Source organism: Anabrus simplex, chromosome 6 (assembly GCF_040414725.1).
Source record: "Anabrus simplex isolate iqAnaSimp1 chromosome 6, ASM4041472v1, whole genome shotgun sequence".
Taxonomy (NCBI): domain Eukaryota; kingdom Metazoa; phylum Arthropoda; class Insecta; order Orthoptera; family Tettigoniidae; genus Anabrus; species Anabrus simplex.
This window is the reverse complement of record NC_090270.1, coordinates 161,099,271-161,113,389: the sequence shown is the minus strand read 5'-3', so window position 1 is coordinate 161,113,389 and position 14,119 is coordinate 161,099,271. Positions and strand designations below refer to the sequence as shown.

The window sequence follows — 14,119 nt, the reverse complement described above, 5'->3', positions numbered from 1 at the left end:
ACAATTGAAGATAATTTAATAAAAATCAGTGTGTAAAGTTAAGGAATGATCCGCTACAATCTAGGCTATAAATAATTTTATTCACACTGAGAGAAATGGTAGTTTAGGAGAAGGCCTAAAATTTAATTCTCAAATATTTATGTTATTATTGGTCCTGTCGATAAACACTCCATAACTAGAGTTATATAAAATTACATTTCTGATCATTTATGTCTTATACATTTTTACTGTACTGGCTATGATAACAGAGATATTCATGAATTTGGATTTTTGTTGCTAAGTCCGTATCAAGGCTGAGCCACGAGAAAATGGGTAAACAGAATTTAATGAAAATCGGTATGTAGAATCGAGGAATAAGATACTACAGTCTAGGCTATACATAATTTTATTCACCCTAGATGAAATGGCACTTTAGGGGAAGGTGCCTAAAATCTAATTTTTAATATCTATGTTATTGATCCTATCAAAAAGTACTACATAACAAAAGTTATAGGGAATACAATTTCCTATCATTTATGTTTTAATCAGTTTAACTGTACCGACTATGATAAGAGTGGTATTTCTGAGTTGGAATAAAACTTAATGTGAAGGCCTACAATATCAAAAGCTCATAAAACTGATCAACATTAACATTACATTGACTATTTTTTTGTTGTGTTGTTCATTGTCTCTTCTGCTGCCACTCATCTTGGATAGATGGGATTACTGCTGCATGCCAAGTATAACAGCCTGTATGAATATAGGCAGGAGATAGCTGGTGAGTTAGATGACTTTCTTCTTTAACATGCCATTCCTTTGGTTCATACATTTTCTGATCCTGCTGGTAAGTAACACCTTGTTCCATCATAGTATTCCAGTTATTTGATTTCTACTCTGAGGCGCTGATTGGAATGAGCAGTGTGCACATTTATGGGAATAATGGCAGAGGAGTATTCACAGCTGTCTGCAGCCTGGTCATTCCAGCTCTGGAATTTTGGACTGTTAGATCGGCAGCACAGTACTGTTTGTTAAAAGTGAGAAAATATGTGGTTTTTTCTTTTATTGAGCATTTCATATGATAGCACTGCTTTTATTATAATCTATTAACTTTGTTTTCTGTATTGCTGATTCCAGCGATCACAAATATAAAGATAGGAACTTTCCACCTAATCAATACAATTATTTATCATAAGGTACTTAAAATATTTTTACTTTGCAGTACTGATTTCGACCATATGTGTTGGTCATCTTCAGTTCTGAAGAACCTTAGTCTTATTAAAAAACAACATATAAGATTAAAACACTACTTATGCTAATAATGAATGACTAATGCTCAATTACAATGATGCGTTGTGGTATTAAAATATGTTTAGAAGAGTAGTTTGAAAGTCTAAAATGTTCACCAGTTCGTTGTAATGTCATTGATCTTGATGTTCATTTACATACTCATTCATTTGATTGCAGTGTTAATACTTCTTACTTTAAGTTTTAAAACGTCTTAATACTAATTTAAAAGGTACTGCTCGTCGCAATAAGACCTATCTGTGTCGGTGCGACGTAAAGCAACTATAAAAAAAAAGTACTGTGTTTTGTAAAATCTACAGTAGGAAGTTTGGTAATAAATTATCATATGTCTTAATGAGCTTGTACAATGAGACAGGTGGGAGTTGTGTATTTTGAACAATAAATTAAAAATCTTCTTTCTCACTTTAGTTAATGTGACATCAAACTCAAACAATTTGACCCTGAGCAAACCATAAGAAGATTTTAAATTTATTGTGATGATGATGCTTGTTGTTTTAACCCATTCCAGTCTGGGCCTTGATTTCCCTAACAAACGTTCTGGACTGGGCATTTTTAATGATATTTAAAACATTATATCTCTATACCTGTAGGAGATATTTGCATGATTCTTTTTTCTTTGTGCTTGTTTGAGCATCCAGTTTTGAAAAACGCTGTTTGTATTATGTCAACTATCACTTGAGATATCAAAATTGTTTATAAATTATATCATGTTTTGCAAATGGAAAAAAGGTCTGACGGATAAATAAGCAAGTACAGTCTTCTGAAATACTGTTATATTTACCCTATTTTGCTAATATAAAATGTGCATTGCAATTACAAAACAACAATAATGAGTATGATATAAGAATAATCATTTTTCAATAATAATAGTAATAAGTACAATAAGAAAAATGGGAGCTCTTATGAAATTTTATTTCAATTGATAATTTTTTTCAAAAGTTACTCAAATGTAAAAAATATTGTTCCATTTACCACAAAAGACTTCTGAAAAAGAGAATATACAGTCTTCTAAACAGAAAACTTTACTAATATGTAGACAATCTTATGTATTCACGCAAATTTGAAATACGCAGGAACATGCGCTAGGCCGTAAAATGAACTCCAATCGTAATGAAATGTAAGAAGTTGTTTCGAATTCATATGTCAATAATATGTTCATTTGCACATAAACTTATAATATATCATTCAATATCGAAAATATAACTTTCGTCAAGCACATATTTGCCGCGAGAAGCCGTCTTAGAGCTCACTGAGTGACAACATCTACTGATGCATGTTGGTCGAAAATATCGTTAATTATCTGACTTAGACATATAATACTGCCATCTGCTTAAATAATCTCGTAAGTAATACATGAAGAAACACGATGTAATCACCAGAATGCGTGCATAGCTCGTTCTCGATTTTTAGTGAATTGTCAAACCTTACTACGGGCTATGCCCGCAGCGCAGCCTGAACGTAATTTCGGCCGCTGCGAGCTACGCTCGCAGTTAGACCGGAAAGAGTTAAGGGGCCTAACATCGAAGGTCATCGGCCCTAAATTTGTTGTTCAAAATACATGACTCGGACCTATCTCATTGTACAAGCTCATTAAGACATATGATAATTTATTACCAAACTTTCTACTGATGGAGATTTTTACAAAACACAATACCTTTTAAGTTAATATTAAGACATTTTTAAACTTAAAGATGATGATGATGCTTGTTGTTTTAAGGGGCCTAACATCGAAGGTCATCGGCCCCCAAACTTAAAGTAAGAGTATTAACACTGCAATCAGATGAATGGGTATGTGAATGAACATCAAGATCAATGACATTACAACGAACTGGTGAACATTGTAGACTTTCAAAATGCTCTTCTAAACATATTTTAACACCACAACACATCACTGTAATTTAGCATTAGTCATTCATAATTAGCATAAGTAGTGTTTTAATCTTATATGTTGTTTTTAATAAGACTAAGGTTCTTCAGCAGCTGAAGATGACCCACACATAAAGTTGAAACCGGTACTGCAACGTAAAAATATTTTAAGTTCCTTATAATAAATAATTGTATTGATTAGGTGGAAAGTTCCTTTATATTTGTGAGCACTGCTTTTAATCGTAACATTCCTACTGATGTCATTGTATTGACCTATGCTGATTTCATTTGGGAAAACCACTAAGACCGTCTTTCTGAGGATATAAAAAGGCAGGAGGAGAGTGAGTGTCTGCCATTATAATGAAAAATCCCCAACTTGATTGGGACTAATGGTAGGCAAGAAAGTCTACCCATTACAATGATTATTCCCTACCACAGTCTTTACATGAAAAAAGACGTATGATGACTTACCCATCACGTTTCTCGGGTAACGCTAATAGCTATGCAATTTAATGCAATCTTACTCACAACGTGTTCTGTATACACTGTAGAATTCTGTAGTAAAGCACAGGTGCATTAGCCAGTACTGTATAAAATTATCATAGTTACAATAGTTAAAAATCCATAGAGGACAAAATGACTAAAACTAGGTTAAAACTTGTCTCTTAAAACTGCTAAAGTACAGTAATGGGTTACACTTTTGTTTTTGTTTATGTTTATTTAAAAGTTCTGCTGCTCTCTCGGTAGTAGTGCTGCAGAACATGAACATGTGACTCTCACTGCAGCACGGCACAATTAAGAAGGTCTCTGGGCGATTCTGCCCTCCTCAGTTAGCTGCTGGCTTTGTCTCAGCTTACTAGCAGCAATATACTGTGATAAATTCAATTAGGTTAAGGAAAATGAGAAGCAAATGGAAGCACAGGTCTTATACTCTTCAATAAAAACTTGAAATGCTTAAACAATTGGATAAGGGTGACAGTGCATCAAGATTATCTGTCAAATTTGGTGTTGAGAAAGCTACGATTTCCAACGGAAGAAAAACCATTCTAAAATTGAACAGTTTTGTACAGCATCATCAGCAGACATCCTTAAAATCTGCCAAATACCAAAAGTGTTCAGATTCGATAAACCTGATGAAGTGGTTTTCATAGGAGAGGCAAAAAGGAAATCTGTTAAGTGGACCTATTGATCAAGAAAAAGTGCTTCAATGAAATAAATTATTGAATGGAGATGTTTCATTCACTGCCAGTACTGGATGGATTGATCATTGGAAGAAAAGGCATGGAATTAGTCAGTTAACAATAACAGGAGAGCAGTTATCAGGTGATCATGCCACTCAGAAGATTACATCAGTGAATTTAATTACTTGGTAGCATCAGGAAATTATTCACTGCAAGAAGTGTATAACGCTGGAAACACAGGTTTAAATTTCAAGGTCCTTCCCAATAAAAGCCTTGCGTCTGCATAGGAATCTCATGCATCTGGGTTTAAAATAAGTAAGGAATGTGTTACTGTATTTTAGCATGTAGTAATGCTGCAGGAACAAATAAATTGCCCGTAATGGTTAGTGGCAAATCAGCAAAACCAAGGTCATTCAAAAACTGTAACATGAACAGTCTTCCAGTTTACTACAGGAATGAAAGAAAGGAATGGATGGATGCACAACTTTTCAATGAATGGTTTGAAGATTAGCGTGTTCCCTCAGTAACAAGTTTTAGTGCAAAAAGTGGTTTGCCTACTCAGGCATTGCTCTTAATTGACAATGCTCCATTTCACCCAGTAGTGAGTGAATTAACTTTCAGTAAAATAAAAGCAATTTTCTTGCCTTTAAATGTTACGTCGATATTGCAGCCAATGGACGAGGGCATTCTGCAAAATGTAAAACTTGAGAATGACAGTTCACATACTATTCTTTAAAAACTGAAGAACGTGGATATTAAGGACGTGGTTTGCTGGGCAGCAGAGGCATGAGAGGGTGTTAGTGAGCAGTTTATGAGGAAAAGGTGGAAGAAATTGTGGCTGAGTCTCGCATTCATCGAGAGTCCAGCGGAAGCATCTGCATCTTTCAATCTCCTTGAACTCGCTCAGCAAATTCCTGGGTGTGAAGAATCCAATGAAAATGATGTTAATGAGTGGATGGAAGCTGACTGTCATCAATTCCAAACAGACCAAGAAATTGTAGTTATGGTGGAGAAAGAATCTGGTGTTGACGAGGAACAGAATGACGACAAAGAAGACAACAGTGAACAACTAGTGTCTCATTTTGATGCCTCGGCCACCTTAGAACTTGCCGTATGCTACGTTGAGCAACACTCCACTGCTATGCTGACTTATGTTCATAAGACGCTTGTTTAACACTGCATCTTCGAGTAGGTTCCAATCACTGCGGTAAAAGAAACTAACAGACTTTGTAAAGATAAACAACCAATGATTGATGGTTTATGATGTGTAATTATGTTTACATTAAGTTATTCTAGTAAAATTTGACTAATGAAATGCAAGCAAATCTTAATTCTATGTTCTTTCATTTCAGTAAGGAGGAAAATTTGAAAAAAATGGATTATTTCAGTTGGGATTAACTGGATTTTCAGATTACTGGGGTTCAGATTAATGGGACTCCGCTGTATATAGTTGCTCAAAAAGGAATGTGAGATGACAGTATATGTTCCTCACATTAAATATTCAGTAGCTACTCTTCAAAATCACTTGTATGGAATTCATCATGACATACGCTAGAATGGACATTATTAACTAAAGTATGTAAAAAGAAATTAAAAAACTATTCATTATTATGTCAAACCCAATTTGGGTCATATTGAATAAATAAATAGTCAGTAGTTCTAATGGCTGTGATGCTCTTAAAAGGCTTAGCAATAAGAAGAACAATCTGATGACGCAATATTGGTCCCTAGTCAGACTCAGGAGGAGTCAAAGTACCTAATTAAAATTTGCTGAATTCAGATTTATCTTGTTGGCCCAGTAACTGTTCAAACTATCCTAAAACTAACAGCGAAAATACTGCTATGGTTCTGTAGATAATTTGCTATAGTGAGTTAAATGAAAGCAAGCCTAGCCAATGTTTATAAAGAAATCACATGTAGTTTATACTGTATGTTAGAAAGATAACCATACAGACATACATAAATCACATGTGGTATATACAGTATGTTAGAAAGATAACCATACAGATGTACGCTTATACAGATAGAATATGTACTGCCATATTTTAAACACTTCTTTCAATGTGTAATGAGCCTAGTAATTCTACATTCACATAATCCCTAGGTAATTAGGTGAGAATATATGTCACATCATCCTATATATTTGTATCTGAAGCAATTCTGTGACCTTTCAGCTTCTTCCTTGTTGTATAAAACATCTGGATGTTACAAAGTTCTAGGCTGTAAGGAGGCTGCTGTAGGATCCCCCTTTGTACTTGACTACTGTCTTCACAAGGGGAAAGCAGTGGCAAACTAACTTACTCTTCATCTTGCCTAGTATGCCTTATTTGGCAGCACCATTGGTTTCTGTGGTTTCCAATCACATAACCTTCTGTGGTGTTCACTGATGTTCATTTTATATGTCACTGCATCAGTGTTCATATTTTTTAATAGTGCACCATCCTGACATTGTATTTGTGAACATTGTCTCTGGTATTTTATCATTATGACTCCATCTATACCTAAGATCATCTCTCCAACTGTCATGGCCTCCTCCAGTCACAAGTGTAAGAGCTTTTATAAATACCATAGCCGACCAATCAGTGAAGACTATCTAGAAAATAAAATTATAACAGTAATAACTGCTGTTGCTCTGCCACGAAATTTGAAAAGTGGTACGAGGGCTGGAACGGGGTCCACTCAGCCTCGGGAGGTCAACTGAGTAGAGGTGGGTTCGATTCCCACCTCAGCCATCTTGGAAGTGGTTTTCCATGGTTTCCCACTTCTCCTCCAGGCAAATGCCGGGATGGTACCTAACGTAAGGCCACGGCCGCTTCCTTCCCTCTTCCTTGCCTGTCCCATCCAATCTTCCCATCCCTCCACTAGGCCCCTGTTCAGCATAGCAGGTGAGGCCGCCTGGGCAAGTTACTGGTCATTCTCCCCAGTTGTATCCCCGACCCAAAGTCTGAAGCTCCAGGACACTGCCCTTGAGGTGGTAGAGGTGGGATCCCTCGCTGAGTCCGAGGGAAAAACCGACCCTGGAGGGTAAACAGATTACGAACGAATAACTGCTGTTTTTTAAGTGGTCCAGATTTGAAGTCATGGGCTCATGAAATATATCCTTGCTTTGTTAGTATACTTTTATTGTGTTACCTTATATTCTGTACATAATTTCTGTGAATTTAATTTACTATCCCTGTAATATCAAATCATTTCTTTCTTTTCACAGGGTCTCCTTGGCACCAGGACAAGGTAAATTGGTTGATAGTTGATACAAAGAATTAATGGCAAGTATGGTATCTGAGGATATAAAGATTCTGATTGAACAAATTTTGTCCCACACCATCTCCCAGATTTTAATTTCTGTCAGATTCTTAAATTCCTCCAATATTATACTTTCTGTCAAACCTTAGAAAAAATGTACTCTTGTTGGAAAATTTTAAGCATTTCTTCTGACACTTCACATCCCTGTCAGCTTCACTGTGCTCTAAATTTTGCCCATGTGTTATTTTGTTTATGATAGTCTTCATTAGAGGCCTTTTAGTGTCACCACACTCTTCTTCAGTCCTGTGGATTTTGAGACTTCCTTTATTCAATTTTCTGTTTCATCTTGACTCTACTACCATTAGCCCTTCTTTGAAGAAACTCGAGAGCTTTCATTTCGTCTTCCCCAGTGGGTGGGGGTGGTAGAATAACACACACGATATCCCCTGTCTGTCATAATAGATGACTAAAAGAGGTCCCAGGTGCTCTCAACTTGGGAGCTTGGGTTGGTGATCATGGGACCCTTAGCTGAGTCCTGGCATTTCTTCCACTTACTCATGCCAGGCTCCGCAATTTCATCTATCCTGTCTGACTGCCTCTGGCCAACTCTTGTTTTTTTCCAACCCCGACTGTATTAGAGCATCCGAGGTCTAGGGGGTCTTTCATTTTCATGCCCTTCATGGTCTTTGTCTTTCTCTGGCCGATATCCTCATTTTCTGAAGTTTTGGATCCTTTTCATTGTTTCTCTCTAATTAGTGTTATATAGAGAAAAAATGAAATGGCATATGGCTTTTAGTGCCGGGAGTGTCCGCGGACAAGTTCGGCTCGCCATATGCAGGACTTTTGATTTGACACCCGTAGGTGACCTGTGCGTCGTGATGAGGATGAAATGATGAAAAAGACAACACATACACCCAGCCCCCGTGCCAGTGAAATTAACCAATTATGGTTAAAATTCCCGACCCTGCCAGGAATCAAACCCGGGACCCCTGTGACCAAAGGCCAGCATGCTAACCATTTAGCCACGGAGCCGGACAGTGTTATATAGAGGATGATTGCCCAGTTGTACTTTCTCTTAAAACAATAACCACCACCGCCACAACCTTTCATCCATTTCTTCATTATCTTCAAATTCCTCTCTGCACATGGATTTCTTCAAGCTTTCATTTAGGGCTTGATTTTCTTGCTTTTATTCCTGATTTGGCCTATGGTCCTTTCAGTCCTGCAACCTTCCTTCATTATATCCTGAATTTTTCTCTACATCTATCCAGCTCAGGAGACCTGGGTTCATTTCCATTATAGCAATAACTAAAGACACTGAAATGAACATTACTTGCAGAACCATCTTACTAATATAATAAGAATATAGTGTCCATCCATACACTTGTTTTTTGTTGTAATTGTGAGAGGGTTGATGGTATATACAATAATATCCATCATTTCTGACACTTTTGTTTCCATCTTTCTTTCTATTCAAATCAAATAAACACCAAATACTGCTTATCCATTTTTAGTAAACTAGTCACATTTAAAGTAGACACATCCAGGTTTTATCTCAGTCCAATGAGTAGAGGTTGAGAAATATTTGTTATCCTTGAGAATAATACTTCTCAGTCAGAGAGAAGCTAACAATAGATTCAGCAACTTCCCTTGTGGGCCATTGGTATCTGGTCAGGTCCATTGAACATGTCTCATGTGACCAGAAATCCTTTTTTTAAATTTTTTATAGCATGTGATTCAGAGATTAAAATAATAAGGGCATAGAAATGTATAGTAATCTAAGTGAGTGACAGTCAACTTGTAAATTTGTATTAGCAAGATTTGAAAAAAAAAGAATCTTAATACATAGTACAATAGTTTTAGTATGCAGGCCAATAACATTAAAATATTTATACATAACATCCAGAAAAGAATTCTCTGGATTAACAACTTGACCAAAAAATGAACCTAAGTTCCTAGGTCTACGGTACATGAAAATGTATAGAAAAATGGAAAGAAATTTTCCCTTGATGCAATATCAGCACTTAACTGGCATCTAAACTTTAACACAACCTAAAATAGATTGTTAAAATTCTATTTGCGAAAGAACACAGAAAGTCTAAACATGCTCTCTCAAAGGCTAAGAAAAGTAGGAGGGGTTAGCACTAAATAGTACCATAGTGTTTTAAAATACTTAAATTCGTAACAATAGCAAAAGAAATGGGAGAATATACACCAGAGATATATTTCAAATTAATATTTTGTTCATAGTTGCACTTACTGGAACAATTCGGAGTTTACATAAGATATGAATCCCAACACCTTCTAGAGACGATATTTATGCTCCCAAAAATATTACAAGCAATAGTTCATGTGAGAAAAATACAAAGTTTATAGTTTTACTTGAACATATGAAGAAAGGGGTCTTACCCAATATAAGTAGAAAAGAATAATAATAACTGCATTGCTTCTTCTTCCAGTTTCCACGAGTGCATTACAGAATAAATGCTCTTTGATATTTATAAGCTCCATAGTTCTGTAGTTAACCATATTTTACCAGAAAGTTTAGTGGGTAGTCTCTCATCAAAGTGTTACAAATCTCTTTCTATCCTTTTACCTGATACTTAACCCTCTACTGCATACTGTTGCCATTAGGCAACAAATAACTTTTTACCTGTGTAAATGGATAAATATTATATAATTTACATAACATAAGACAAAACAGCCCTACAGCCAAAGGTACTCCTTCCACTCCGTCAACATCCACGCGAACCAACCACCGTTTATTTTACGTGGGCCCTCCCCATCATATTACCACAGGCTTCAGGAGTACCTCTGGCTCAACCTCAAAGACATTACCGACCTACGGTCGTGCAAGTATACTTGCGCCTTGCAATACGTACCCATGGCCAGTAGGCAGTAATGTTCGGTCTTTGAATGTTAAAAGCTTAGCGTAAAATCGTGGAAAATCGTATATATATATTCCAATGTGGCAATCCACATCACATACGAGTGTTAAGCTATTAGGCCCAGTTAAGAATTGCTGGTATATCTAAACCACTGAGCGTATGTTGAACATTAAAACTTGGACTTTTCTTCACCAAACGGAAATGAATAATAATTCATGCAGTAGAGGGTTAAGGATAATACAAATAAATGGGAGATCAGTTCCCAATATTAGAACATGAAACCTCATCCTCGACACCCGACCACTGAACACAGTCACAAACTCAAAGTTTAGATTGAAGAGATGCATATTATTGGGCCAATTTACTGTCATTAATTGACAGTTGGAACTAAAAGGGACGCAGTTACCACAAGAAGAATAGAAACGGCTTACAAAGGCAATCATCGATAGCGAGAGAGTAATACATATAGCATACTCGAGGCGAGAAATATCAAGGCGGCGATGAGAAAAATAAAGAAATGCCTAAGATTGTTATGACATTATTATCACTACTTCTCAGAAAATACTGCAAGCAAGAAGAAGCAACGTACCATCGAGACAGAAATACGCAAATATTATGAGCAGTCATCTAGTATTTGTACAGAATTATGACATCATTTGAAAAAAGAAGGCAGGTATTGCAGAATATTGCTTGAAACACGTAAAATAATGCTGAGAAATGAAAGTAACATATTAAGAAAAAGATTACATAAAGGATTACGTCTCGTATCCTGAACGGCAGTGGCAAATAACATTTAAAGCTCACTAGTAAGAAATATCAATGTCACTGCAGTTAGAATCAATATCTAAAGTAGAAATCAAAATATATAACTGAATTTTAGGCAGACATCTTGGTAATCTAGAAGGGAATATCAGCATTGAAACTTAGAGAAACGCTATATTTAACACCTATATTGATATTAGAAGGCTGTGAAGATCCTAAGATGACGAAACTGGCTATGTTTGTCTGCATTTTTGTTACATTTGTGCAAGACATGCCCATCAACATGAGCTAAGCAGACCATGGCCGATGTCTGGGGAAGGCTACCTGAGATGATGGAGAGAAAGTGAGACCTGTCCCACAACATCCCAGAGACCAGGAGAATGTAGCAGCCAGACCTAAATCGCAGATAGCCCAGTATATCTGATTCCAACGTCATTGGAGCAGAGGGAAAAAGATAAGTCATAAATGTCTATGCAGTAAGTAATGTAAAAATTAATTGAAATATTATTTTATCGTGATATTCAGATAGATGAAGCAGTGAAATCTTCGAGTTACCTCATAAAGAGTGGATTTTTGTGTAATATCATATACATGTGTCAGTGTAAAGGGATGATAGGTAGTCATCTAAATGAAATAGCAATTCTTTAGCTACAATGTGAATGTGATATAAGTAATTAGCCATTGTGTTTGTAATGTTGTCTAACATAGAGAGGAGGTTAGCGTATGTGAATTACAAGAGTTATATCGACATTGTGCTTAATGTAATGGATAAGTTATCGTGGGTGTATTATAAAATGGAGGTGATACAGTGTCTTATGTAGGTTATAGTTGGATTATGTGAAGACATATGAGTTATATGAAATGAAACATAGGTGAATTAAGAAGAAATGGAATATTCATGAAAATAGATTATGATTATGGAATAATCTGCATCAAGTTAACGTGTTTTTTTATGAGTGTTGTTGAGATGAAAGAAGAAATATGATAAGGAGCTATCAGATGGATGATATATATGAAGAATGAGTGAAGAAGAAGAAGAATGATGGTGATAGTTGTTATTTTGTCGATAAAGAAGAGAATGATTTGTTGCAAGGGTTATATTGAGAGGATTGACACAATTTGAGGTTAATTATATATATTTGACTCCATGATGAGTAATAATTTTTAGGTATTCCGTATCCAACATTGAATATGAGTTAAATATCTCACATATAGGGGGTAGGCGCACATAAATCATCGACATAAGCCCATATAAGGAAAGTTGAGTAGAATATTAACCAACATTAACCCAGATTTCTTTTTTTGCTATTTGCTTTACGTCGCTCTGACACAGATATGTCTTATGGCGACGATGAGATAGGAAAGGCCTAGGAATTGGAAGGAAGCGGCCGTGGCCTGAATTAAGGTACAACCCCGGCATTTGCCTGGTGTGAAAATGGGAAACCACGGAAAACCATCTTCAGGGCTGCCGACAGTGGGGCTCGAACACACTATCTCCTGATTACTGGACACTGGCCACACTTAAGCGACTGCAGCTATTGAGCTCAGTAACCCAAATTTCAACCATAGTCATGTTCGCTTAATAAATAAAAATATATCATACTAACTTGTCACAATTATGCTATTGGTGAGGTTACTGACACATAACTGCGAGAGATACTGGTTATTAGAGTCTTCTTAAATGACATGCCATACTCATTCTCATGAATAAAGATAGGTGAGGTGTTGTAAGTTAATGATGACATGTTCATATGTTGCATGTGATACACTTATGCAGTTAACTTAATTCATAGAATTTATGAAAGGAATAATATCCACATGAGCTATTAGTGATGATAGTCCGGCTCCATGGCTAAATGGTTAGCGTGCTGGCCTTTGTTCACAGGGGTCCCGGGTTCGATTCCCGGCAGGGTCGGGAATTTTAACCTTAATTGGTTAATTTCGCTGGCACAGGGGCTGGGTGTATGTGTCATCTCCATCATCATTTCATCCTCATCATGACGCGCAGGTCGCCTACTGGCGTCAAATCAAAAGACCTGCACCTGGCGAGCCGAACATGTCCTCCGACACTCCCGGCACTAAAAGCCATACGCCATTTCATTTCATTAGTGATGATGATAGATGATAATGTTAAAGAATGCATACGTAATGAATGACTTATCGCTTATCTTTTTCCTGATGTGTCCACATATAAGGCAACTGATATGATTGATATCCTTGACAGTACAAATATGATTGATATCCTTGACAATACAAATATAATTGATATCCTCGACAGTATAAATATGATTGATATTTTCAATAGTATAAATGTTATTGTAATCCTTAATATTATTAATTAAATATGATGATCTGAAGACATGAATACATAAAAACTAGGATATTTAAGTCAAGGTAACGGATGATGCTCAATGATTTTCCAGATAGATCTGTGAATTTTATAACATTAACGAATGTAGGAGTTGTAATTTCATTCAGTTACAAAGGAATTGAACATGAGATGTGATTTTAATTTACAGGCAACAGAATTCAAAGAATTACTTCAGATTTGTTTTCTACTTTTTGAGTAATAATTGTAAATAATTTAATTTATTTTTGTTCTAATTAAAGATCTTTGATAAATTACTCAATCATTGATGAATTTTTAAATGAAGAACTAATTTCAATAATATTTCATTCTTTGATTTTCAAGATTTTCAGGTATAATAAATGATAGTAGTCAAACTTATTGGCATTTTTATATTATACTAAGATAAGTAGATAGATATAGTTGACCTTAGATTAAGGATTAGGAATTTTTATAATGTGTAAATAATTGATCGGCGAGATGGAGATGTCCATCGATTGAGTTGAAGGGAATTCAGGCAGCAAACGGATAACCGATTATCTCTGCGG

The 14,119-nt window shown here is 35.9% G+C and overlaps 1 protein-coding gene across 1 annotated transcript in view; it reads left to right on the top strand.

Annotated features, from left to right (window-relative positions):
• Nucleotides 1-14,119, top strand: part of LOC136875912 (uncharacterized) — a 159,446-nt gene that overhangs the window by 24,177 nt on the left and 121,150 nt on the right. Inside the window, exon 4 of the mRNA XM_068228251.1 lies at nucleotides 7,540-7,562. Coding sequence (XP_068084352.1) covers nucleotides 7,540-7,562 — 23 coding nt within the window. The remainder of the gene's footprint in view (nucleotides 1-7,539; nucleotides 7,563-14,119) is intronic.